Raw genomic sequence first — 26,384 nt, forward strand, 5'->3', positions numbered from 1 at the left:
ATGTGGCCCGGATACAGTCTCAAAACCACCATGCAAGGAGATGAGCAGCCCATTTTACAGTTAGGAAATGAAGGCACAGAGAAGTTAAGTAACTTGCCAAAGATCATGCTGATAAGAAAGAATGAACAAGCCAGACTGAAATCCAGAACCTCAAATTCCAAACCACTTTAGAGATCATCTTGACCAGTGGTTCTCAAGGAGGGGATATTTTGCTCCCTAGGGGACATCTGGTACTACCTGGAGTCATTTTTAGTTGTTGCAAGCTGGGAAAGTGCCATTGTTTTCTAGTGGTAAAAATGAAGATGCTGGTCAACATCTTACAATGCAAAGGAATGGTGCTGGTGACAAAGAATTATTCACAGCCCAAAATATAAGTTGTGTTGAAGGTGAGAAATTCAGATCTGGGAAAAAAGCTGGTTGAGAACTGGCTAAAATACACTACTCCCAGTTTTGGAAAAAGACGTATTCAAAAAAACCTTCCCCCCAAAACTGATGTATAGTAGTCCCCTCCTTACCTATGGTTTCACTTTCCACAGTTTCAATTACTTGCAGTCAATCATAGCCCAAAAATATTAAATAGAAAATTCCAAAAATAAACAATTCATAAGTTTTAAATCAGCACACCATTCTAATTAGCATGATGAAATCTAAGGTCTTGCCACTCCCTTCTTCCAGGGACATTAATCACCCCTTTGTCCAGTGTGTACACACTATAAACACTCCCCTCCCACTGGTCACTTAGCTCTCTCAGGTGCCACATCCACTACTGAGAAATATCTCTCAGTACTTGTGTTCAGATCACCCTTATTATACTTAATAATGGCTCCTGAGCACAAGAGTAGTGAGGCTGGCAATTCAGATGTGCCAAAGAGAAGAGAAAAGGTAAAAGTTTGGTACTATCCACAGTTTCAGGCTTCTACTGAGGGTCTTTAGGGCAGGTTAAACATTTTTATGAACTACTGTACAACAACAAAGAAATTACTATGCACTGCTTCTCCCATGAGACCAAAACATCACAAAATTACCACAGATAATTGGTATATATGCACTGTCACATTAATCCAACATTGCATTTACTAGTGTGGCTAAAAGTTAAGTCAAAAGAGTGAGGTTTGTCATTCAATTGCTCAATTATACAGATGAATGCATTTGCTGGGCAAACTTTCAGAACAATTTCAAAAGTTAAACATGATCTTGCAGAAGATAGCACTTAAATAGATAATTGTACCTTCTGACTCCCTTGTGTACAATACCCTGTTAATTTAATTCCACAGAGTGCAGTAAATACAGTAAAAATATATACCTACAGTTTAAACTAAATTGGCCTACCTAAAATTTAATCAATCATAAAAGAAAATTAGACAATCCTATCATTTTTCTCATATAGGAGAAGAAACAGAATGGAAGAAGTTTTATAACATTTATGAAATATTTAAATCTTGTTTTTGAGAGATCAAAGATAAAAACAAAATATTTTCCAGGAATGTGCAATTAAGACAAGCAAAAAACCAACAAATATGTGTTTAAATTAACTACAATAAGGTTAATAGTCAAATCACTGAATCATATATCCTCTTGGTAGGCAAAGTTTAGTAGTACTAACTGTGAAATTTTTTTTTAAAGATTTTATTTATTTATTTTTAGAGAGGAAGGGAAGGAGAGAAGGAGAGAAACATCAATGTATGGTTGCCTCTTGCGCACCCCCTGCTGGGAACTGGCCTGCAACCCAGGCATGTGCCCTGACTGGGAATCGAAATGTGATCGTGTGGTTCACAGGCCTGCGCTCAATCCACTGAGCTACACCAGCCAGGGCCCTAACTGTAAAATTTTTTTTGCTAGAAAATGTCACATTTATTTAAAAAATGTACATTCAACCTGAGTCTTGAGGATATTTGCCAAATCATTTACTATACATGCAAAAGTATCTTGTCTTTGACAAATCAACTTCATCTGCAGTTGGGATATTCCTTTTGCTAGTACAACACTGATTTATCTAGCCTGTTACTAATAAGCAGCTGCTTTAGAGAAGAAAGCTAAGATGAAAAGAATTATAAATAAATATCTTTATTTACCTTTCCATAGTTAATTTTCATTTGGGAAAAGCAATAAACAAAGTAGCCACCTCTCCAAGCTGTATCTATAAAAATTACTAGAAAGAGTCAGATTTTATTTTCTTTACAGTTCCTCCATCGTTTGGCAACCCAACCAAGACACTTCACATCTTTAAGACTCAGATTTCCTATGTTTGGTGGATTAAAATAACTCTCCCCATCCTTGTTTTCTTCCCCACACTCAAGAAAAATGAAAACTATAAATAAAAACTCTTTGAGCCCTAGCTGGTATGGCTCAGTGGATTGAATGCCGGCCTGAGAATCAAAGGGTCCCCGGTTCAATTTCTAGTTAAGGGCATGTGCCTGGGTTGCACGCCAGGTCTCCAGTAGGGGGCATGTGAGAGGCAACCACACATCGATGTTTCTCTCCCTCTTTTCTTCCTCCCTCCCCCTCTATAAAATAAATAAATAAAACCTTAAATAAATAAATAAAAACTCTTTGAGATGAAATATAAAAAGCACGCTTTTGAAATAGACATCTTACAAAAGTTTAAAGCATGGCTGGCACGTACATCTATGAACAAGAGTAAACATAACCATCTTGAAAAAGGAAGTTTGCATCCTCCACCCAACTACCAAGCGATGACACAACACACAAAGAAGTTATTTAATGGTTTAACTTCCTATATGCATCAAGAAGCCTTCCTAAAGTACCTTGTTAAGTAAGTCCCAAGAGTGATGAGATCAAAAATGTGCCTCAGTATTTACATTCATCACAGGAGACTTGCCCAGATCTTGCAGTCTTTAGGCATGCATCTCTCATGCAGCATCTGGTTATCTAGAGCACTGAGACCACCCCACATATGAAACACAGTCAGTCTCAAATAGCAACTGAGTCCTGAAAGTGTTTGCCTACATCTTCTTTTTTGACACTAGAACATATACATAAAATATTTAGATATTCATTCGGTCAGCTCAGTATTATACCCTTAGGTACAATATAGGACACCCAGAAAATAATCTAAACAGTAGAAAACCTCTTAATATTGATTTTAATATACAACTCCTCTTAATCTGATTAAAGAACTTAGAAGTTTGGTTCCTTAAAATTACTAACAACAAAAAAAAGTAACTCAATGTTAATGGCTTTTAAATATGTTGCTTTTAGTCTGCTAAGGTAGGCCCATATAGATTCATCAGTTTACAAACATACCCAATGTGCACTTTAGTCAATTTATTATCATCTAATTTTAATGGAACAGCATGTAGCTAAAATTTCATTTGACAGTGTCTGCATTTTCAATAAACTGCTGCAAGTACCTAAGGGCCCATAGGTAACTACTGTGTAATTCCTAAAATATTAATCAGCACACAGAGGCCTGATGACAGACAGAAAGGAAAGAAACACATGGCACATACTTAAAAAGCTTTTTGAACAGAAAACCTGGTATTTTAAAACCTTCATCAAATTCAGCATCACTTTCCTCAGAATCATCTTCAAGCTTCGGACACTTATCTTTGTCCTGCAGTCTCTGTTTATTCCACCTCCTACCATGAAAATAAAAATCATATTGCCATTATTTTGATTATAAGACAAATTAAAATAAATAGTTCTAGATAATACACAAGAAAAAAAATCAAGCAAATTAGAATAATCTTGTAGCTTTCTGCTGCCATCATTGCCCAAAACACCAATATTCAAAGAAGAAAAACAACTAATTCTCTTTTCCTTCCTTCTCAATTCAATTCTATTTAATTATTATAGCTACACTAGAAATAGTTTTGTAAGGTCCCATTTCATTATCAAAACTACTTGCTCCTCTTCTGGCATACACAAAGGGAAAATTTCTCTTCTAGTTCCTAAGATATATGAACTTAATTCAGTGAAAATTTCAATACAAGAAATCACCAAAATGGCAATATAAAAATAGACTTTATTTATAACTACTATTTCCGTGCTAAAAATATGCTAGTAATAGTATGAAACAGCATAGTATCTTGAATATAAAGCAAATTTTTGGTCAAAATTACTATATATCTCATTCACATATTGATTACTTAATTGGGGCAGGGCATTAATAATAAGCAAAATAGAGACAGACTCATACGGAGCAGGATGACAGCTATGGGGGACTGTTGGAGGGGTGGGTCAAGGTATAGGAATTGAGCAAAAAAAGAAAAAAAACTCATGGGCACAGACAATAGTGTGGTGAATGCAGAGCGGGGTGGTGTTGTGGAGAGAGATGGAGGAGGGTAAACGGGATGCATGGTGGTGAAAGGAAACTTAACTTGGATGGTAAACACATAATATAGTATACACATGATGTGTTGTGAATTGTGCACCTGAAACCTGTATAATTTTGTTAACCAGCATCACCCCAATAAATTCAATAAAAAGGAGAAAAAACAATATAAAAGTACTAATAACTATACCACTGAGAAAAAAGTATGTTTACTAAAATCTAAGTTACAAATTTAGTAATATGATGCTTTTCACATATATAATAAAATGAGTATTTATATTTCAGAAGGGTAATGCCAAGTATGCATAAAAGAAAAAATGTCTAAAGAACTAAAAGTCTTAGCAATACACCAAGGTTGTTGGGAAGGGGTAGCCATTTAGCCATTCTAATTCTGTATTCATATAACTATAACAGACACTGGTGTCATGAGTTAAAAAAAATATCAACACCCTCACACTCTATTCACCTCCAAAATGGATAACTTTTTTCAATATGCATGCAAGTGACATTTTGAATTTCACAAAATGGTGTAAATTAATGAAAGCAATATAGATAAATGCATTTGAAGTAAAAAGCTAACAGGAAGCCAATGAGAACAGCAACATATATAAAAAGGCATTTAACCTGCCACTTACTATGCAAGAATAATAGAGAACATATGAAGAAAGTTAAAGGCGAAAATGGAACGATAACCCAAGCTGTTTACAGTGGCTTTTCCACATGAATGGCTTGTCCTGGCCCATGCTTCAGATTTTCCTAAATCCTCTCAAAAAAGCAGCACCTGCCCTCAGCAAGCCTCATACCTCTTGCTAAGTGGCCTCAGGCCTGGCACTAGCAGCAGCCGGCTTTGGTTCACTGCTTAGCCTCACCTGGTCACCTCTAAGCCCAGTACAAGGAACAGCCACCTGCAGACTGCTTTGTAAATTATGCTGTGTGACCCAGGATAGAACACAGGCAATGGCTGACCTTGCATGTCCCAACAGCAATCAAAGCTCAACTACAAAAGGAGGGTGTACACAGTCCTTACAGTGGGTGCACCTCAAATACCCAGGTTGGGTTACATGGGAGGCTGTGCCACTGGACCCTATAGGACACTTACCACATTAGGCAATACTACCAAGCCTGGGAAATGTAGCAGCCTTACCTAGTAGTACACAGAAACAAACACAGGATGACAAATGAGGAGACAAAGAAATATGGCCCAAATGAAAGAACAGAACAAAACTCCAGAATAAGAACTAAACAAAATGGAGACAAGCAAGTTACTAGATGCAAAGTTCAAAACAATGATTATAAGGATGCTCAGGGAATATAGTAAGGGCTTCCACAGGAAAACATAAAATAAAAAAGAGCGAATTGGAAACGAAGAATACGCTAATTAAGAACAATTTACAGAGAACCAACAGTAGAGTGGATAAAGCTGAGAATCAAATCAGTGATTTAGAATATAAGAAAGCAAAAAAACACCCAATCAGAACAGCAAGAAGAAAAAAGAATCCAAAAGAAATGAAGATAGCCCTAGCTTGTGTAGCTCAGTGGATTGAGCACGGGCCTATGAAGCAAAGGGTCGCTGGTTCCATACCCAGTCAAGGGACATGCCTGGGTTGCAGGGCCAGGTCCCCAGTAGGGGATGCGTGAGAGGCAAAAACACACTGATGTTTCTCTTTCTTTCTCCCTTCCTTCCCTTCTCTCTAAAACTAAATAAATAAAATCTTTAAAAAAAAAAAAGAAATGAGGATAGTGTAAGGAGGCTCTGAAACAACTTCAAGCAAACCAACATTTCATGTCATGGGGGTGCCAGAAGGAGAAGAGAGAGCACAAGAGATGGGAAACATACCGTATTTTCAGACTATAAGATGCACCTAGGTTTCAGAGGAGGAAAATAGGAAAAACAAATTGAAGCAAAAAATGTGGTAAAATACCACGTCTTATAGTCCGAAAAATGTGGTATTTGAAAAAATAATGACAGAAAACTTCCCTAACTTGGTTAAAAAACAGTCAAGTCCAGGATGTGCAGACAGTCCCAAACAAGATGAACACAAAGAGTCCCACCCTAAGACACACCATAATTAAAATGCCAAAGGTTAAAGACAAAGAGAGAATCTAAAAGCAGCCAAGAGAAAAGCAGTCATCTACAAGGGAGCTCACACAGGACTATCAGCTGATTTCTCAAAAGAAACTTTACATGCTAGGAATTGGCAAGAAACATTCAAAGGGATGAAAAGCAAGGACCTACAACCAAGATTACTGTACCCAGTAAAGAAATAATTTAGAATTGAAGAACAAGATAAAGAGCTTTCCAAGAAGGTAAAAGACTACATCACCACCAAACCAGCACTGTATGAAATGTTCAAGGGTCTTCATTAAGAAGATCAAAAACATAAATAATAAAATGGCAAAAAATACACATGTATTAACAACTGAATCTAAAAACAAAATTTTTTTTAAAAACAGAAGACAAATGGAATCATAGACACAGAGAACATTTTGTTGGTTGCCAGATGGGAGGGCATCAGCAGGATGAGTGAAAAAGGTGAAGGGATTAAGAAGCACAAATTGGTGGTTACAGAGTAGCCATAGGGATGTAAACAAAGTACAGCATAAGGAATAGAATAGCCAAAGACCACATATGCACGGCCCATGGACACGAACAACAGTGTGAGGACTGACTAAGGGATAAGGGAGATGGTTTGGATGGAGGAGGGCAAATGTGAAAAAACTGGGACAAATATAATAGGATAATCAATAAAATATAATTTAAAAAAATTAAAAGGAAGAAGAAAAAATGGAAGGATAACAGCGCATACATTCCAGGGTTACAGAATGGTGTATTTTCCAGTATCAATTACCAAACCAGCACAGAGGCCGAAAAGAGTGACAGGCAACCCCATCAAGATTGTTGCTTAAAGCACATCCTCTGATAAATCTTTGCCTTAATGAAATTTCAATTCCTCAAAGTAACAAAAAGGAAGGGTTAGCTGAAGCTGAATTGTAACCAGTAAGGAAGAACCAGCTGTGATGTAAAACTGCCTCCCAAGGCACTAAGAGAACCTACAAATCAAATTACACTGCTGGTAATTCTAGAGAAGAACAGCAAATTCTAGAGAAGAACAGTAAATGGTCAAGTGTAAGGAAATAGCTATCATATAAGGTTTAATATGTGACAGTCTCTTCATGTAAAAAAAAATAGACATTTTTGTGCTTACCTTGTAAAGGAAATCTCTTCCTATCTTTTTTTTTTTAAAGATTTTATTTATTTATCTTTAAAGGGGAAGGGAAGGAGAGAGGGATAAAAACATCAATGTATGGTTGCCTCTCATGCGTCCCCTGCTGGGAACTGGCCTACAACCCAGGCATGTGCCGACTGGGAATCGAACTGCGGTTGTTTGGTTCGCAGGCCCGTGCTCAATCCACTGAGCCACACCAGCCAGGGCTCTTCCTATCTTTTATTTGTATTTTTCTTCCTTAAACTCATTTCCATGCAACTGACCAAATGAAGTACCTCTATGTGGCAATATTAAGTCTCTACTATTCTTCTGAGTTTCACATCAGCTAGAAATTTATTTACAAGCAATGGCATATAACAGTGGTTCTCAACCAGGGTAAACTGACTATCTTATGCTGCCCCTTCCTTTGCTGCCAGGGTCATTTGACAATGCCTGCAGATATATTTGGTTGTTACAACTGCTGGGGGAGGGGAGATATCCGACTAGCATCTAGCCAGTTGAGGCCAGGGATGCTGCTAAGCATCCTACAATGTACAGGACAGTGCTCTACAATAAAATGTCATCTGATTTCAAATGTCAATAGTGCCAAGGATGAGGAACCCTGGTGTACAGGTATCCTTTACTAGTGAAACTTAAACATTTATACATTTCCCAGATATGCATGTGTGGGTGTGTATATATCTGTGTATATATACATGTATATATACACATATGAATTCTTGCTATTCACTACCCGGAATTTAGCAAGCAAGCAAATTCAGATGAGATATTCCTCAGTATCCAAACCTATTATTCAGAGCTCGGAACCAAACATCTGCATAACAAAAGATACTTCTATTTAGCAAATTTGTGGACAATACAAAATTTGAGGGAAAATCACAAAACCTATCACAGCCTCTTAAGATAATTTTATAAAAACACCAGAAGTTACTGGCTTTAGAAGTATAGCACAACAGGTCATTAACTATTTTACATATAAGAGGATCACATAATAAACTTCACTGACAGATAATGATTATTTCCTCAGACATAGCCAGGAATTCTCTATGGCTGTTAAATTTCTCACCCCATCACTCACTATCAAGAGGGTTTCAGCTTCCTCCTCCTCCTCCTCCTCCTCCTCCCCCCTCCCTCCGAAAATACAAGCATCATGTCCCCACAGAACACACAGCAACTGGGAAGCCCATGAGCCATTACAGAAATGACTGCATCCCAGCATCTTCCACTTCACAAAGAAAGATGAAAAGAAACAATCATTTATTCAGTCTGGCTAAGGAATAACTAAAGGTGGTGGGGAAAATCATTATTGCCTATAATTATTTGTATCACTGTGAAGACAAATCACCCCAGTAGAGTCACATGCACATTATTAAAGATAGAAAAATACCAGCTATAAACCCCATGCATATGTGAGTCAGGCTAAGAGATTCTTCTTTACATAAAGCAGCAATTTCTCATGTGGTCTATAGCCAGAACAGACCAGACCATCTAACTAGTGCCACTAAAGCACAGCAGCACCAAGCGCTAGCTGACAAGTACAAGGTACACTGCACAGGTGGACGAGCCAGATTCTAAGAGAAACAGGGTGGGCTTTTCCCATCCTAAATGCCATCAAGGATCACATGCTCTTTTTAGAGTGCCTGACCCACTTCTACAGCCTGAAGCTGAGTGATCTGTCTGGCCAGCAGATGTCAAGGGGGATTCTGTACTACGAAAACGCTGAGTGCCACAAATGTAGTAAGCACAGGCCAAAACATAAAATCTGGGACTCAGGCAGTCTATAATCAAATACGGACTCTAGTTTATTAGCTCCTTAGCCCACTGCAAATAAATTAACCTCTTTAGCATCTAAGTTATCGTAACTGTGAGATGGAGAGAATAGTGTCCCCTTCACTAGATTTGGGAGAGGATTAAATGAGGTGTCACACTTAGTAGCATAAGCCTAAAATAAAATAAGTGCTAAATGAATTAATATGCTATTATATTCAATACATAATGCTACCTACATGTGCAAAACCCTCACACAACCCTGAGGCAGGAGCTATTACCATCTTCACTTGCAGAGGGGAAAACAAAGGCAACACATGGCCAAGTACAATAGCATGTGATAATGCAGAGCACCACAAAGTTTAACAGAACTCCCTGAACGTGTATATTTGAACTAAAAACTACAATAGTTTACCAAATGAATGCTAAGTACATTACTATGAATAACATGATCATCATGAATAAAGACATCTAGCCATCACAGGGTACCTGCTGGAATACAAGTATGTAATACTTACTAGATTTGTAAACAGTGAACTGTCGTGAAATATGTCCATTTTTATATAATGTAACAAAAAAAGGACAGAGAAAGACTTAAAATTGGCTGATGGTGGAAAAATAAGATCCACGTCCAAGTGATCTGAAATCTTAAAAATTAGAAATGGCTCCAAAATGTCTAAATTGTTACTTCCATAAATAAGCTAGATAACTGATTTAAAGTATGAAGAAGCAGTAAGCAGTCCAATATTTATATTTTTGGAAAAGAATTAACCTTTTTTCTGTTTCCTATTCTCTCATTAAAAAAAACCCACACATATTATAGTCACAGCTGCAGCCACATAAAACCAAGTGGGCATGGTGCTTCTGGCAGTGTCTCTAACTCCTCCAACAACTACCCATTGCTGACTCCACTGGTAGCCACTTAGAAGAGAACCTAGTAATAAACATAAACTGCAATTCCAATCATATGCAGGCAGAGAAAACACTCCCTTACCTCCCTTCATGCAAGAATGAGAGCCTGGCTCAGGCTGTGGGGCCTGGGGCTGACACTACAATACAATAACAATCTATCAGAAGTAACTCAGACCCAGGGCCAGACAGCTAGCAACACGACACCTCATAACCAGTTGATACAGCACCAGGAACAATAAATACTTCCTCCAGTTGTAACCTACTGAGGTACCCTGTCAATGAAACCCTAATAATGCACCTGAGAGCTAGCTGCCATCACTTACAGTTAATTTATTTTCAAAGGAGAATTTCTACCATGTTAAAGATGTTCAAGCAGAAAAATACACTTAGATGGCATTATGTTATACCTTGTGGCTTCCTCATGTCTCTGCATCTGCATTCCTGCACCGTCCCCAGCCTCCCTCCCTCCCTCCAACACACACATCCACACACTCCACGGATCCTACAGACCTCTGCCCAAGCAGTGCCTCTAGCAAAGACAGCCTCCTCTGACCAACCAGTTAGCCATCCTGTCCTCTAGGTTCCTTCCCAGTCCTGGGGAACTTTGGGCACATTTGGTATCTCTACTAGAACAGTCACCAAGTTTGGCATCTTTTGAAATCTTTATCTGTCTACCTCTAAGAGTGGGAGCCACTTAAGATTAGAGACTGTCTTAGTCATTTTTATATTCCGAGAGTAGTAAATGCCCACCTCACCATGGACGGATGGACGGAAGGAAGGAAGGAAGGAAAGAAGGAAGGAAAGAAAGAGGTTAAGAATTGGGCCAAGGATAAAGAAAACATCATGGAATGAGAAGCATGGCTTGAAAATGGTCAAAGTGATTCAGAAATGGATGAGGAAACTTGTAGTTCTATCTCATGTACAGCCTACCTCCTGGTACATTTCTTACTCCTTCTACACATATGACTTTAAGGTACTACTCCTGGCTGTAGCCACAAGATAAACAGGCTTAAGGTCCACTACAAAGAGTCAGCCATGGTGAACAGCAACTGCAAAGTCAAAGAAATTGTTAATTTAGAATTTTATAACAAAAGAAATTTATATTGAATATAAAAATGTTGTAAGTTATCTCCAAGTCCAGAGTTCTGTTTTCTGGGTTTTCCAATAGATTCACTTTGCAAGTGGTTTTGCATACCAGCTGACAGGAAGAACCATAAACCCCAAGTTAGGATCCAAACTTCCCTAGGACCAGCCAGAAAGGTTGGGCAAAAGATTAAACTTTTTATGAAGGAATGTGTTTTCTGATAGAGGATAAAAGATGTCTGACTAGCCCTAAAGTACAATATATTTACTTCAGTAAAAAGGAAATAGTGTTTTTGATGTTCCCACCTTCATCTTTTTAATCCATACATGTAAGTCACAGCTGCAAGCAAATAAAATTAGTGTATTATTCACTTGTTGGAAGTGGCCTAACTCCTATAGTCCCTCAGTTTCCAGTGACAGTCACCAGAGGAGAACCCAGCCAAAAACACAGATTTAAGATATCCACTGAGAGTGAAATCTGAATGTAGGCAGAGAGTTGCATTATGTCTGTAACAGGTAGATATGCTTTACTGATATGAGAGAAATAGGAAGGGGGAGAAGGGGGGAGTGGAGAGAGAGAGAGAGAAACGTGAGAAAGAAATCTCGACATATACCCCAAACAGGGATTGAACTGCAACCTTTTGGTACAAGGTACAATGTTCTAACCAACTGGGCCACCCAACCAGGGCAGAGAGATCTGAACTTTAAAAAACATCATTTAGGGGTGGAGGTGAAAGAGGGTATTAAGGTAGGTAAATGGTAATGGAAAAAATACAATAAAAATAAATTAAATAAATGAAAAGTTAAAACATCAGTTAACAATTGCTACATCTGCCTCCTTGACCACAAAATGAGCCAAATACTAGGTTCTAATAGAACTAAACACAATCACATATGTATGACACCCTTTGGAAACTCTTTTCTTTTTTTTACTAGTTCTTTTTTTTAAAAAATACTTTCTTTATCTTTAGAGGGGAAGGGAAGGAGAGAGAGAAACATCAATGTGTGGTTGCCTCCCGTGTGTCCCCTGCTGGGTGGGAACTAGCCTGCAACCCAGGCATGTGCCCTGATCTTTTTTTTAATACAACATATATGTCAGATGGTCCTATAATTATTGGCAGGAGATTACACAAAAAAGGTAAAATTAAGAAATTTTAGTTGCCCTGGCTGGTGTAGCTCAATGGATTGAGCGCGGGCCTGTGAACCAAAGAACCATGGTTCGATTCCCAGTCAGGGCACATGCCTGGGTTGCAGGCCAGTTCCCAGCAGGGGACCCACAAGATGCAACCATACATTGATATTTCTCTCCCTCTCTCCTTCCCTTCCCCTTTAAAGATAAATAAATACAATCTTTTAAAAAATTTAGTTAATTGGAGTTCTGAAGACTAAAGGACATCATGCTACTCCATCCCTACTATCAGCCAAAATCTAGATTATTATAGACCACTCTGGGCATATCATCCTACACACCTAGGACAGCAACAGTGTAGAAATCAAGCCTTATAAGGTACAACAGAAGGATCCAGAACACTGGCCTTAAAATGGAGAGAACTATACAAGAGCAAACCAAATTCTAAAACTTCAATTTAAATCTGTGGCAAAAAAATGTCAGTGCTAAAGCTTAAGAAAAGATGGCCTTCATTTCTGAACAATAACATGATTTCTTCCGTACCTCAGTACCATACAGATGACTTCAAACTCACTTTTCACTGTATCCCTGGGTCTTTGACAAGGAACAGCAAATTCAGTTTAGTTGTTTTGACTACAGATGATCTGGAATGAACAAATACTTAAGATACACTTAATATCAGCAAACCAATATACTCAACTGCCTATACCAACCTACAAAAATGTAATGTACCTATTAATTAGAACTGCCAAATATTAGTAACCTGAGATCATATATTACTAAAATGAACATACTCTCTCCAAAAATTCAAGGAAGTCACTACTGGGCAGCTTAAAATTCAAAATTTAGCTTACTGTTCTATCTTTACTTTTACACTGCAAGGACCACCAAGCATGGAGTAGTTCAGCTCTACACTGACTATGAGAAAAAGTCACACATCATACAGTTAAGTCATTCTTAATAGAGGGTAAAATTTCAATCTGCAGATCATTCTCCACTTACTGCAATATCCCTGAAAGAAATTCTACAACAGAAGCACAATAAGTTCAATTTGATTTTTAAAAACATATTCAAGGCACCAAGCTGGGTATTTAATATAGTTTGCATTTCTGTAGTACACTAGGTTTTCTATTTCAGACAGCTAAGAATCCCTTACAGATTAGTCTAATTTGCTAAATTGAGATACTTGGTGTCTTACTTTTCTTATCTGCCTTTTTATGGTCTATCTGGGTGGACTTAATTGGCACATCTAGGTATATGAAATACCCTCAGTTAGGAGTCCAGATCTCACAGAGTAAATTAAGACTGATGCAGACAATTAGACAATTATGCACTGGAGCTGAGAAAGAGAGGTATGTGCAGAGCACAAAGCAAAATTAGTCTTCATTTGTGTCTTAGCTTCAACATTTAAAAGCAGCCAAGATACACTCTAAGAAAATTCCTTAAGGGAGTAACTTTTTCTTCTCTTTAAAACACAGATTCTTAGAACAAGAAAAGGACATAGTTTTATTTCTTGAGAAAAAAATTAACTCCCAAAACAAATTATATTTATATTTCTGGATCACCTTTCACTAAATTCAGGCTTTTAGAAATCGAGTCAGGTTCAGTTGTATGTGTTTAAAGGTACAAGCAAATCACGCCTCACTATGTAATCTGGCCTTTGTCTAAGTGCCACCTGAAGGTGCTGAATCCCCATCCAGTGCAAACAAAGACCCAAATGAGGGACAAATAGGACAATCCCAGTGCAAATGGGAGGCACTGTTAAGCAAAAGAAAAGAAGGAAAAGGAGAAAGAAGCTTCACGAACACAATATAAATAGAGCAACCGGGAGAGTGGTTCTTGGGACCATGGTCTTAGCAACATTGCTGGCAAGGAAAAGGCAAGTGGGCACTTGGCCTCCATTAAGGGGTGAGAGAAACCAGCTGCTGAGACAATGCTCTTCTGAGTCTACTACACCAGACCAAGTTGATGTATACCTTCCAACTGACACAAACTACCTTCAGACTCCAAATTGCTCCCACTTTTTGGACTCAGATTCTTATCTCCTAGGGAGGTGTGAGGATTAAACCAATGAACCTGCATAACATGCAGCACTGCATAGTGGTAAACATTCAATGTTAGCCGTCACTGTTCTACAACCTCCTCTCATCCCCCACTGACACCACCCTTGCTCAGACCATTGAGGCCTCCAAATTTCCAAATCCAAAAGATTTTTTTCAACATTTATCCTACTTAGTATGACCACTCTCAGCATCTGAAAATGTTGAGTATTCCCCTTCTAGAATTAGGCATATATATACGATAGCCCTCTAAACCAGGATCCAACTCACCCCTGATCACAAAAGCCCCAGTGCTCAAGGGGGACAATGAAGATATTGTTTTCCCAAATGATCAAGGCTTGCAGAGTATTAGAAGGTATTTTGTGAGATTTACATAATGGAGTCATTGGTCCTTTTTAGCTCCAAGTTATTCATGTAAAATAAAGTGAAAAATAGGGTAAAAGAAAAAAATCTTTAAGGTAAAAATGTATCAAAAATCAGCTACATCAACAGGCATCAAAGATATAGATTTAGGTTACATCAGAACACGAAGCAAATTCTATCCACCTCCACACCAAACGTGTCAGGTCTAGACTCTAGTACTTTCCCCAAATGCCCATCTATCCAACACACTGCTTAGTTTGCTTTCTAGAGAGGTGAAGACAGCTATGTGCTGACTCTTGGCACCACCTTGTGGTCACATCTAGATATTGCACGTTCCACATAGTTTCACAAGTGGAAGGAAACTGCTATTTACACAATACTGTCCTGGCTCCCAATCCCAGTTCTACCTCCTAACAGTGAGATCATGGGCAAGATGATCAACTTGAAAGGGCCAAGATAAAGCGTCTGCACTTCCTTCAACAATTATAGCAACTGAAAGCTATGTATACATTGAATCAAAGACTGGAATAAAATGTAGAAAAAATACAAGATATAGACTGTCAGAATGATCATCATCAATACATCAACAAGTAACAAGGGTTGGCAAGATTGTGGAGAAAAGAGCACTTTTCCTGTGCACTGCTTTTGGAAATAAATACTGGTGCAACCACCTGAAAAACAGTGTGGAGGTTCCTGAAAAAACTAAAAATGGAACTGCCTTATGACCCAGCAATTCCGCTTCTGGGTATATATCCAAAGAAAATCAAAACACTACTTTAAAAGAATATATGCACCCCTATGTTCTTTGTAGAGTTATGTGCAATAGCCGAGATGTGGAAGCAGCTTAAGTACCCACCAATAAAAAGTGGATAAAAAAGTTGTAATGTATACTACTTGGCCATAAAAAAGGAATGAAAGACTACACTTTCAGGGATCATTTCTATACCCTGTTAAAAAAGAATAAAATCTTAACTTTTTTGCCACAATACGGATGGACCTAGAGGATATTACACTAAGTGAAATAAGTCAGAGAAAGACAAATACCACATGATTTCCTACATAGAATTAAAGAACAAAATAAACTAGCAAAACAGAAACAGACTCAGATACAGAAAACAGATGATTCCCAGAGGGGCAGAGGATTGGGTAAAAAAAGGTGAGGGGATTAAGAAGTACAAGTTGGAGTTACAGAATAGTCTTCAAGATGTAAATAGCAACATGGTGAATGTGGTCATTAATACTGTAGTAACTGGGTATGGGTTGGGTACTTGAAGTATTGGGGAACCACTCTGTGGAGTATATGATTGGCTACTATGTTGTATGCTTAAGCTGTAGTAGTATAATATCAAATGTAAACTGTCATTAAAAAATTTTTTTAAGGTGTAGGTAGTTTTTTTCCCTCTTATAATTTTATTATTCAAAAAACAAGGAATCATCAAAAGTGAAAAGCAGGGACCACAGGGCAGCCTTCAAACCATTTGAAGGCACCAACTCAAATCAATTTCAAGCTATGATTTCAGCAGCTTGGCCCAAAATACCAAATAACCTGAGAAGACTCAGGCTCCACCTATGGAAGAGTCTGACTCTATGCTGTACTGAGTTTCAGTGATGGCAGTGGGTGAAGTGAAAGGGAGTGGTGCTAGAGTAGAGACCATTACATTCTCAAACTCCAACATCCTCACCAACAATTCATTCCAATCGCCTCAAAGGTTTCCTAATTGAGAACATTAAGGGCCTATGATAATGAAGAATGCCACCAACCTCACCTCAGAATTAGTGGTAACTCAGTCAAAGTGCAAGAGCAGGGCCCAGCTCCTCCTGCCCCTGACCTGCTGCCTCAGATGCTCCAGGCTGAGAACCTGGATGATACTCCTCAGGTGACTCTGAAGCAAACACCCTAACAGGAACCAGATGAACTACTATGTACGGCATTTAACTGAATGAACTGCCCCAAAGGTCCCCTCCAAAACCTCTCCTATATAGACACAATTTTCAGGGTACACAAAAGAAGAATTTTAGAAAAACTAATGTACAAACTGAATCTGCCAGAAGCTACAGCCTCAAAAAAGAAAACAATACATAAATCTACTTACATACATCAACTGGTTCCCAAACTTGACACTGCATTAGAATGCTTTTGAAAATTATTGCCTGGTAGCTCAACACTAGAATTCTTGATTCCATAACCTCCAAGGGTGGGGCTCACCCTTGGTGATTCTGCAGAGTCAGCCTATGGACTAGGAACCTTTGCTTTCTATGCTCATTGCCAAGGAAATTCAGGCTGTTAGGTTAGCAAGTTAAACAATGGCTGACAAATGGAAATAATAACAAGAGCTTCAGAGTCTGGGTTTCAGCCAAATTACAAACACTAACTCTAGTAGTTCAACAGAAGACAAAACTTATTTGAAAGGGCATCCTCTCACTCAAGATGTAATCTGACCTATGCCTGAAGTCTGACCCATGTAGTGTTGACTGCTACTGGGAAAGAGACAAGAGTTGGTGACAATTTTTGTGTTCTAGCTCAAGGTTGGCAAACAGCTACAGTGAATGCTGCTGCTTCCATACACTGAGGTGAGGGCTTCTGCTCTCCCTGTCCTGAAACAGACAGCTCAGAAACTGAGCCTCTGCAGACCATGGCCACCACACCAATATCCAAGGGCAATCTAATGAGAGCCCTAAGAATGTGACTCCAAGCAAAGAAAGCATTTTCCTTTCTAATGATGCACTTGAAGTTATGGGCAAACGTGGCATGTATCTGACCTGTATCCTAAGGTCCATATCAAAGTATATGAAGTAGCCATTAGATGAGGCCCTGTGCTGGAATGAACCTGCTCCAACCAACTCTTTCCCAAATACCTGGTCTGAGGTCCTATCTATACACATGTTCCCTGAAACACTCCAAGTTCTTTGCTGGAAACCCTAAAAGCTAGTCCTAGAATGCAAACATGCATTCATACATTGAGAGCAAAGACAAAGCAGTAGCAGCTGACCTACCACAACTGGGAACTGAGTCAACAACAGAGGTCACAAGGACCCTTAATCTTTGATCACATTGAGGAGAAAGGCACACCTATGGGACGTGTGGTTTCCTATGCCACTCAAGGGCTGTCCTGGCTATATAAACTGGACTAGACAAGACACACGTATGTAGCCCTGGCTGGCGTAGCTCAGTGGATCGAGTGCAAGCCTGCGAACCAAATACTCGCAGTTCGATTCCCAGTCAGGGCACATTCCTGGGTTGCAGGCCAGTTCCCAGCAGGGGATGCATGAGAGGCAACCATACATTGATATTTCTCACCCTCTCTTCTTCCCCTCTGAAGATAAATAAATAAAATCTTTAAAAAAAAACAAACCTCTAAACTTAAAAAAAAAAGAAATATGTATGTGTACATCTTGGACATGTGTCACTCAAACACTGAAAATGTGTTATTTGTATTAAGTCTTTTTTTGGCTCCTAGAGCTCCCAGACTCAAGCTTTCCAAAACAGTGGTAAATTTTAAGAGCTTAATTTCCCTACTAAGAACCACACCTTCATGGAGACTTTGGTACCACAAAATTAAAATTAGGAAATAATGGATGTTTTAAAAGAACTGACCAAACGTTTACTTCTAAGAAATGCTCATCCATCCTAATACACTAGGAGATAGGAAAATCAGGGAACACCACTGAGGAGACAGCCTCTGAAAGCAATATTGTGCAACAAAGGAAGCAGGCTAAAAATGTGGGAAAGGCAAAATACATGGGCAGTTTAAGAAACGGTTAAAACTACAAAGACTGATTTAAGGTCTTGGGCTGAATGAGAAAGTTGGATCGTAAATGCTAATTTCCATTCCCAGAAAAGGTTAAACTGTAGAGAAGAGTTGGTAGCAAATTCCCACTAGGCATCAGCTAAAAACAAAGATACGTAGTTAGGACTAACCCAGAACTAATGAGACCTATGACACAATCTGAGAGAATAAAGATGTCTAGAGTCACCCACTTTCACTTTTAAGAATTTAAAAGAACATTGTAATGAACAGGACTGTAATATATACTTGAGTTCAAAAATGTGCCTAGACGTTGGCACATAATGAGGAGAGGGTGTGTGTGCGTGAGGTCATCCAGCAGGGTCGGGTGGAACTACAGCCAGGCACGGGCAGTGGGCAACAGTTCTGCCAAGAATGAAGATGGCAGTGAACATAGACTCAGCATCAGTCACAAACAACCACCAAAGTCGACATGACATGCAGGCCTGGATCGATGAGTCTCTACAGCTGAACCTGACAAAGATCCAAGTTGTGCTCAAGGGCTGCCTACTGTCAATTTATGGACATGCTGTTCCCTGACTCCGCTGCCTTAAAAAAGTGACATTCCAAGCTGAATTTGGACATGAATACATCCACAACTTCAAAATACAAGCAGTTTTTATGAGGATGGGTGCTGACAAGTAATTCCTGTGGACAAATTAGTAAAAGGAAAGTTTCAGGAAATTTTTGAATTCCTTTAGTGGTTCAAGGAGGTTTTGATGTTAAAGTATGATGGAAAAGTCAGTCGTGTAGTTGCCAGATAAAGGTAAAAAAACAGCAGTGGCTCCCTCCCTTGATGCTCCAGCTCTAAACAAACCTAAGAAACCTCTCAGTTGCAGCAGTGTAGCTACCTCCACAGAGGCCCAATGAGACACACAAAACTGCTGCAACACCTATGGCTGGCCCAGGTGTGGTGCCAAAGAATCCTGGTATGGGCAAGGGGGATGACAAAGCAGCCAAACTGATGCAGCAGGCCAGTGTGCTGAAACTGACTGTCAAAGACTTGTAGAAGGAGCGCAATTTCTACTTTGGAAAGCTAAGAAATGTAAAATTGATTTGCAAGAAGGAGAGGGGAGGAGGACTTCCGCCAAGATGGAGGATTAAGGTGGATGTGCCTGCCTCCTCTCACAACCAAGTTTAAGGACAACTAAATATTAGCATCAGAAAACACAACCAGAACACGGAAAACTGAACTTTTCGGAAGTCCGCAAACAACAAATTCTTCGGCCCGACCGGTAAGGGGCGAAACCGGCGGCGGGTGAGGAGTTACAAAGGAGAACTCGATCGACCCGGGCGCGGGCGCGGAATCCAGTCGCGCGAATCCAGTCGCACGGGTTCCAAACCCAGGATTGGACCTAGTGAGCAGCCCACCGGGTGAGCGACTACGGAGGAGTCAGTGGGGAGGCGGTGGCAGCGAGTTGACTGTGGGTGCCCGGTTATGCGCGGGTGAGGGAGTGAGCGGGGGACCGGCGGCGGCAGGGGACCGGCGGCGGCGGCGCCATTTTCCCCACTCTGACCACGCCCCCACATACAGCGTCACAACCCAGCGACCTGGGACTCCAAGGCGCCGCTTCTCTCACTTAAAGGGCCAGAACAGACCAAAAATGTCGCAGGGGGACCTCAAAGTCCCGGAGATAAATCTAAGTGACGAAGAAATAGCAAATCTCTCAGACGCACAGTTTAAAACACTGGTCGTCAGCTTCCTCACAGATCTGGTGGACTATAGCCACAAATTAGAGAAACATATGAAGGCTAAATTATGGGAAATGAATGGAATTCCACAGGAAACCCATAGAGATGAAAAAAAAACTGGGACTCAACTCAATGGAGTGAACCAGAAGGAAGAAAAAAATGATCAATCAGAAAGGAATGAAGAAATAAGAATTCAGAAAAATGAGGAGAAGCTTAGGAACTTCCAGGACATCTATAAATGCTCCAATATCCGAATTATAGGGGTACCAGAAGGGGGAAAGACACAACCACCAGTGGAAAAACTATTTGAACAAATAATAAAAGAAAATTTCCCCAATCTGGCAAAGGAAACAGACTTCCAAGAAATCCAAGAAGCCCAGAGAGTACCAAAAAAGTTGGACTCAAGAAGGAACACACCAAGGCATATCATAATTACATTAGCCAAAATTAAAACGAAGGAGAGAATCCTGGAAGCAGCAAGAGCTAAGGGGACAATCACCTACAAAGGAGTCCCCATCAGGCTGTCAGCAGATTTCTCAAAAGAGACCTTACAGGCAAGAAGGGGCTGGAAAGAAATATTCCAAGTCATGAAATCCAAAGACCTACAACCAAGATTGCTCTACCCAGCAAAACTTTTATTTAGAACGGAAGGACAGATAAGGTGCTTCTCAGATAAGACCAAATTCAAGGAGTTCATCATCACCAAGCCCTTATTATATGAAATGTTAAAGGGACTTATCTAAGAAAAAGAAGTTAAAGAAACATGAACAGTGAAAGGACAACAAGCTCACAGTTATCAACAACCACACCTAAAACGAAAGCAAACTAAAAGGACAGCTAGATCAGGAGTGGAAACATAGAAATGAAGATCTCAAGTAGGGTTAGCAACAGGGGAGTGGGAGGAGAAGACGGGGAGAGAAGGTACAGAAAACAAGTAGCATAGACAGTAGATAGAAAATAGATGGGGGGGGCAAGAATAGTATGGGAAATACAGAACCTAAAGGACTTGAGACACATGGACATAAGCTAAAGGGGGGGTAATGGGGGGGTTGGGGGGCAGGGTGGAGGGGAATGAAGGGGGGAATAGAACAACTGTAACAGCATAAACAATTCAAAAAAAATAAATAAATTTATTTAATTAAAAAAATAAAATAAAATAAAATAAAATAAAATAAAATAAAATAAAATAAAATAAAATAAAAAGAAGGAGAGGGGAAACAGCCTTGTATTGCAAAGGATTGTCGACACTCTATGCCACAGATGTGGGCTTTGTGATACCGGAATAAGGGGCCCATAGAAGACACAAGAAGAGTATTGGCAGCCTGGACCAGCAGAACATCCAAACTCTTCACTGTAAATTATGCACTTAACTGTGAAATACTCTTTCAGTATTCTTAGAGAATTTGCTGATTTCAAAAAAAAAAAAAGTACATTTTCTTAAAGTGCACTTTGCAGAAGTTTCATTCCTTTTCTAGTAAGTTTAAGTTAGGAGCTTTTACCTTGCAGCAGAGCATTATTAACATCTATTTGGTTCAGCCTGGAAACAAAGAGGCTGACCATGGGGCTTACGGTATGGATGCTAAAGAAATTGTTTATCTGATACGTTGAGGTGGAGACTTTAGTAGAGAAACATAAAGACTAACCTGAATTTTGAACTAATATATAATCGTGGCAGAGAACATTTTCATAAATAAATACCTTTTAAAATACGCTTCCACAGTTTAACCTGACACAAGAATTAGTGTGTCTTGAAACTTTGGAACGTGCTATTCCAGGGCTTCCTCAATCTTCATAGACTTAACCTTGGCCCAGAAGGAAAGTTTAAAAACTTGCTCTGGAAAATCATTTGGTGTCCTTGACCAATTGTATCTCTGCTATGAAGCAAAAGGCATTGTTGCCTGAATGAACAGAGGGTGACTGAGCTCTGAGATATTTGAGTTCAATAGCTTGATTTTCATTGAACATTTCTCTGACAATTTTTCCAATTACCCCTGAAATTTCTATTTATGATATATGCATGTATGCTTTAACTCTGGGATCTGAATAGGGGTTGTGTCCCATTTTAATGTCTTTAAGTTTACATTTAACATGTTTATCTTTCTTGTTCCCCTTACCCACAGAGGATTCCTCTTTGGCTCCTTAAAGTTTGCTGCGTAGAGTATAGTAAGTTCAGCAGGCAGGTGATCATACTACAAGTTCTTTCTGGACCTCTGACAAAAGGAGTGTTAAGTAAAGGCTGTCGCTACCTTGAGATCTGCTAGGCTGCGTGTTTGGTACCTATTTCCATAGCCTTCTGCTGTTGTCAGAATACTTTGCCAGGGCAGTAATCTCTTTGGAAATAAAATTCATTAGCATGTCATGAAATGTTCATTTTCTTTTGCATAAAACACAGCGCCACGTCTGAATTATTATATTTAAAATGTTCCACTCCTTTACACTCCCTCATTTGCTTTGCCCACAGCCCATTCAGTTTGCTTGGTGGGATTCTGCAAAATGTGTGCCATCCACTACTGAAACTGCTCGGCCCCTGATGTATTTGTTTGTTTCTGGTGGTGGCGTGTCCTAAAATGTGTGTAGAAAGCAGGTATTTTAAGATCAATTGTTGTGTAGTGCATGCTCTGTGTGCAATTAAGAGGAAACCCAGATTAAGTGACTAACAATGCCAAAAATGCAAGTAACTAGCTATTGCTCAAGAACAGTGGTGCTTACTTCTATTCAATATAGTATTGCAAGTTTTAGCCACAGCAATCAGACAAGAAAAGGAAATAAAAAGCATCCAAATCGGAAAGGAGGAAATAAAACGGTCACTGTTTGCAGATGACATGATAGCGTATATGGAAAATCCTATAGATTTTACCCCAAAACTGTTCGACCTAATAAACGAATTTGGCAAAACAGCAGGATACAAAGTCAATATCCAGAAATCAGAGGCATTTTTATATACCAACAATGAAACAGCAGAAGCAGAAATCAAGAAAAAAAATCCCATTTGATATAGCAAAAAGAAAAATAAAATACCTAGGAATAAACCTAACCAAGGAGGTAAAAGACCTATATGCAGAAAACTACACAACACTGAAGAAAGAAATCAAGGAAGACACACACTAATGGAAACATATACCGTGTTCATGGATTGGAAGAATTAATATCATCAAAATGTCCATACTACCCAAAGCAATTTACAGATTCAATGCAATACCTATTAAAGTAACAATGGCATATTTTGTAGACATAGAACAAACACTTCAAAAATTTATATGGAACCATAAATGACCACAAATAGCAGCTGCAATTTTGAGAAAGAAGGGCAAAGTAGGAGGAGTCACAATACCTGATATGTGCAAAAAAATGAAATGTGAGCACCAACTTATACCATACACCAAAATAAATTCAAGATGGATAAAAGATTTAAATATAAGCTGTGACACTGTTAAAGTCCTAGAGGAGAACACAGGCAGAAAAATCTCAGATATTTCACGCAGCAACATTTTTTACTGATATGTCCCCTAGAGCAAGGAATATAAAGGAAAGAATAAATGAATGGGATCTCATCAAAATAAAAAGCTTCTGCACAGCTAAAGAAAACAGTATTAAAATAAAAAGACAACCAACTATATGGGAAAACATATTTGCCAATGATACCTCAGACAAGGGTTTAATCTCCAAAATATACAAAGAACTTACACAACTCCACTCTAAGACAAGCAACCCAATTAAAAAGTGGGCGAAGAACTTGAACAGACATTTCTCCAAGGAGGACATACAGAGGATCCAGAGACACATGGAAAGATGCTCAGTATTGCTAGCTATCAGAGAGATGCAAATTAAAACCACAATGAGATACCACTTTACACTGGTCAGAGTGGCCATCGTAAACAGAGCAAGAAACAACAAGTGTTGGAGAACTTGTGGAGAAAAGGGGACCTTAGTGCACTGTTCATGGGATTGAAGACTGGTACAACCACTATGGAAAACAGTATGGAATTTCCTCAGAAAACTAAAAATGGACCTGCCTTTTGACCCAGCAATTCCACTGCTAGAATTATATCTATCCTAAGAACCCTGAAACACCAATGCAAAAGAACCTATGTACCCCAATGTTCACAGCAGCACAATTTACACTAGCCAAGAGTTGGAAGCAACCTAGGTGCCCATCAGTAAATGAATGGATCAAAAAACTATTGTACATTTACGACAATGGAATTCTATGCAGCAGAGAGAAAGAAGGAGCTCCTACCCTTTGCAACAGCATGGATGGAACTGGAAAGCATTATGCTCAGTGAAATAAGCCAGGTAGTGAAAGACAAATACCATATGATCTCACCTTTAACAGGAAGCTAAACAACAAAACAAACAAGCAAGCAAAATATAACCAAAGACACTGAAATAGAGAACAGGGGGACAGTGACCAGAGGGGAGGGAATTTTAGGGGGAACGGGGAAGGATTCATAGGAACAAGTATACAGGATACATGGACAAAAACTAAGGGAGGGTGGAAATGGGAGGGAGGTGGAGAGCACTGGGGAGATGGGCTGGGATGAGAGTGAAAGTCACAAAACTGTTCTTGAACAACAATTAAATAAACAAATTAAAAAAAAAAAAACAGTGGTGCTATGTTTAGACTTTTCTTGTCCTAAAATTCCACTTTATTGGAGACCCATTTTCCATCTGGTCTTTCAAGACAAGGGTTTTTTTCCCTATGTGAAACAGTTTCTAAATAAAACTCTGTATTCTAAAAAAATGGGAGGGAAGTGACTATCCTTGGTACATATTCCTAAATTCTAAACATTTAAAAAACTCATTTCCTATGCTGCAAATTATATGGGGCTTTTTCTGATCATCCACCATCAAACCATTACTAAAATAAGAAACCCTACAGTCTTTTTCTTTCCTCAAGGGAATACCATTATGATGTCAACCTGTCTATAAAGATCAAGAAGAACCAACAAAATATGACTGGCAGTTCTAAAATGTTCTCAATATGCTTATAAATCCTGAGCATTTTATTTTTAACATCTTCAATTCAAAGAATACCAAAGGAGATGTACAAACATTTGAATGTGGATATCTGCAGTTAACAGCCTTAACTATAGCTACAAAATTTTGAAAACTACACTATAGTATTTTGGTGGCAATTAAGAGTTATTTAAGACATTGACATTTTTGAAATTCATTTGAAATTTTACAGTAAGTTTAGCAAAAAATTGACTTATGATATGGCTTTGGAAAATACTGTTTTACAATCTTAACATTACTAAGAAAAACTCAGAATTTAAGCTAAACCCGTTATTTAAAATTCAATTAAAACAAATTTCTCTTGATCAAACTACTGATTATTTAAAACAGATTTAATATTCATCCAATTTAATGAGAATATATTATTCCATTTAATCAACATGTTGACACTGACACTTATTAATTCTCTACACTAGTTAAGAAAAAGACTGACACTGCTCACTGTTTTGAGCAACACCCCTCAAAAATTTCAGATATTAAATATACAAAATAGCTTTAAACTTGCAATGAGAAATGACAAATTTAAACCACTCTCAACTATGTATTGTAACACCACTGAAGGTACTACTACAATGTGAGTGTAACAGCTCTACACAACTGGATTTAGGTCACAGATCCCCATAGTGAAAAGAATTATGTTGCACTTCAGGCCAAGATGGAGGCACAGGTAGACACACTGTGCCTCCTCACACAATCAAAAGATGTACAACAACAATTTAAAAACAAACACCCCCAGAACTGACAGAAAATCAAACTGTATGGAAGTCTAACAACCAAGGATGTAAAGAAGAAATATTCATCCATATCAGTAGGAGGGGCGGAGACAGGCAGCCGGGCAGAGAGGACTCATGGCAAGGCAAAGGCTGGAGGACCAGGGCTGGTAAGGCAGGGGCTGACATACCCAGCGAGGTGGCAGCTGGTGGAGCTGGCGGTCCCACATTCATGTGCAGATAAACCAAGAGGAACAACTGGGGAGTGAGACAGACAGTGCAACCCAGGGCTCCAGCGCAGGAAAATAAAGCGTCAAACCTCTGATTAGAACACATGTAGGGGTTG

General features: G+C 39.0%; 1 protein-coding gene and 1 pseudogene across 5 annotated transcripts in view; one reads left to right on the plus strand and one right to left on the minus strand.

Moving 5' to 3' along the window:
• The window catches only part of ERCC6 (ERCC excision repair 6, chromatin remodeling factor), a 98,351-nt gene that overhangs the window by 56,530 nt on the left and 15,437 nt on the right, over window positions 1-26,384 (minus strand). For 4 of the 5 annotated variants that reach the window (XM_053667364.1, XM_037143119.2, XM_037143118.2 and 1 more), the window contains one exon: window positions 3,471-3,599. The exons of the other annotated variant lie outside the window; for it this stretch is intronic. In XM_053667364.1, coding sequence (XP_053523339.1) covers window positions 3,471-3,599 — 129 coding nt within the window. The remainder of the gene's footprint in view (window positions 1-3,470; window positions 3,600-26,384) is intronic. 5 annotated transcript variants of the gene reach the window in all.
• LOC119047672 (microtubule-associated protein RP/EB family member 1-like) lies at window positions 18,996-21,598 on the plus strand (annotated as a pseudogene).

This window comes from Artibeus jamaicensis, unplaced genomic scaffold (genome assembly GCF_021234435.1).
Source record: "Artibeus jamaicensis isolate MK-2021 breed Jamaican fruit bat unplaced genomic scaffold, CSHL_Jam_final contig_468, whole genome shotgun sequence".
Lineage (NCBI taxonomy): Eukaryota > Metazoa > Chordata > Mammalia > Chiroptera > Phyllostomidae > Artibeus > Artibeus jamaicensis.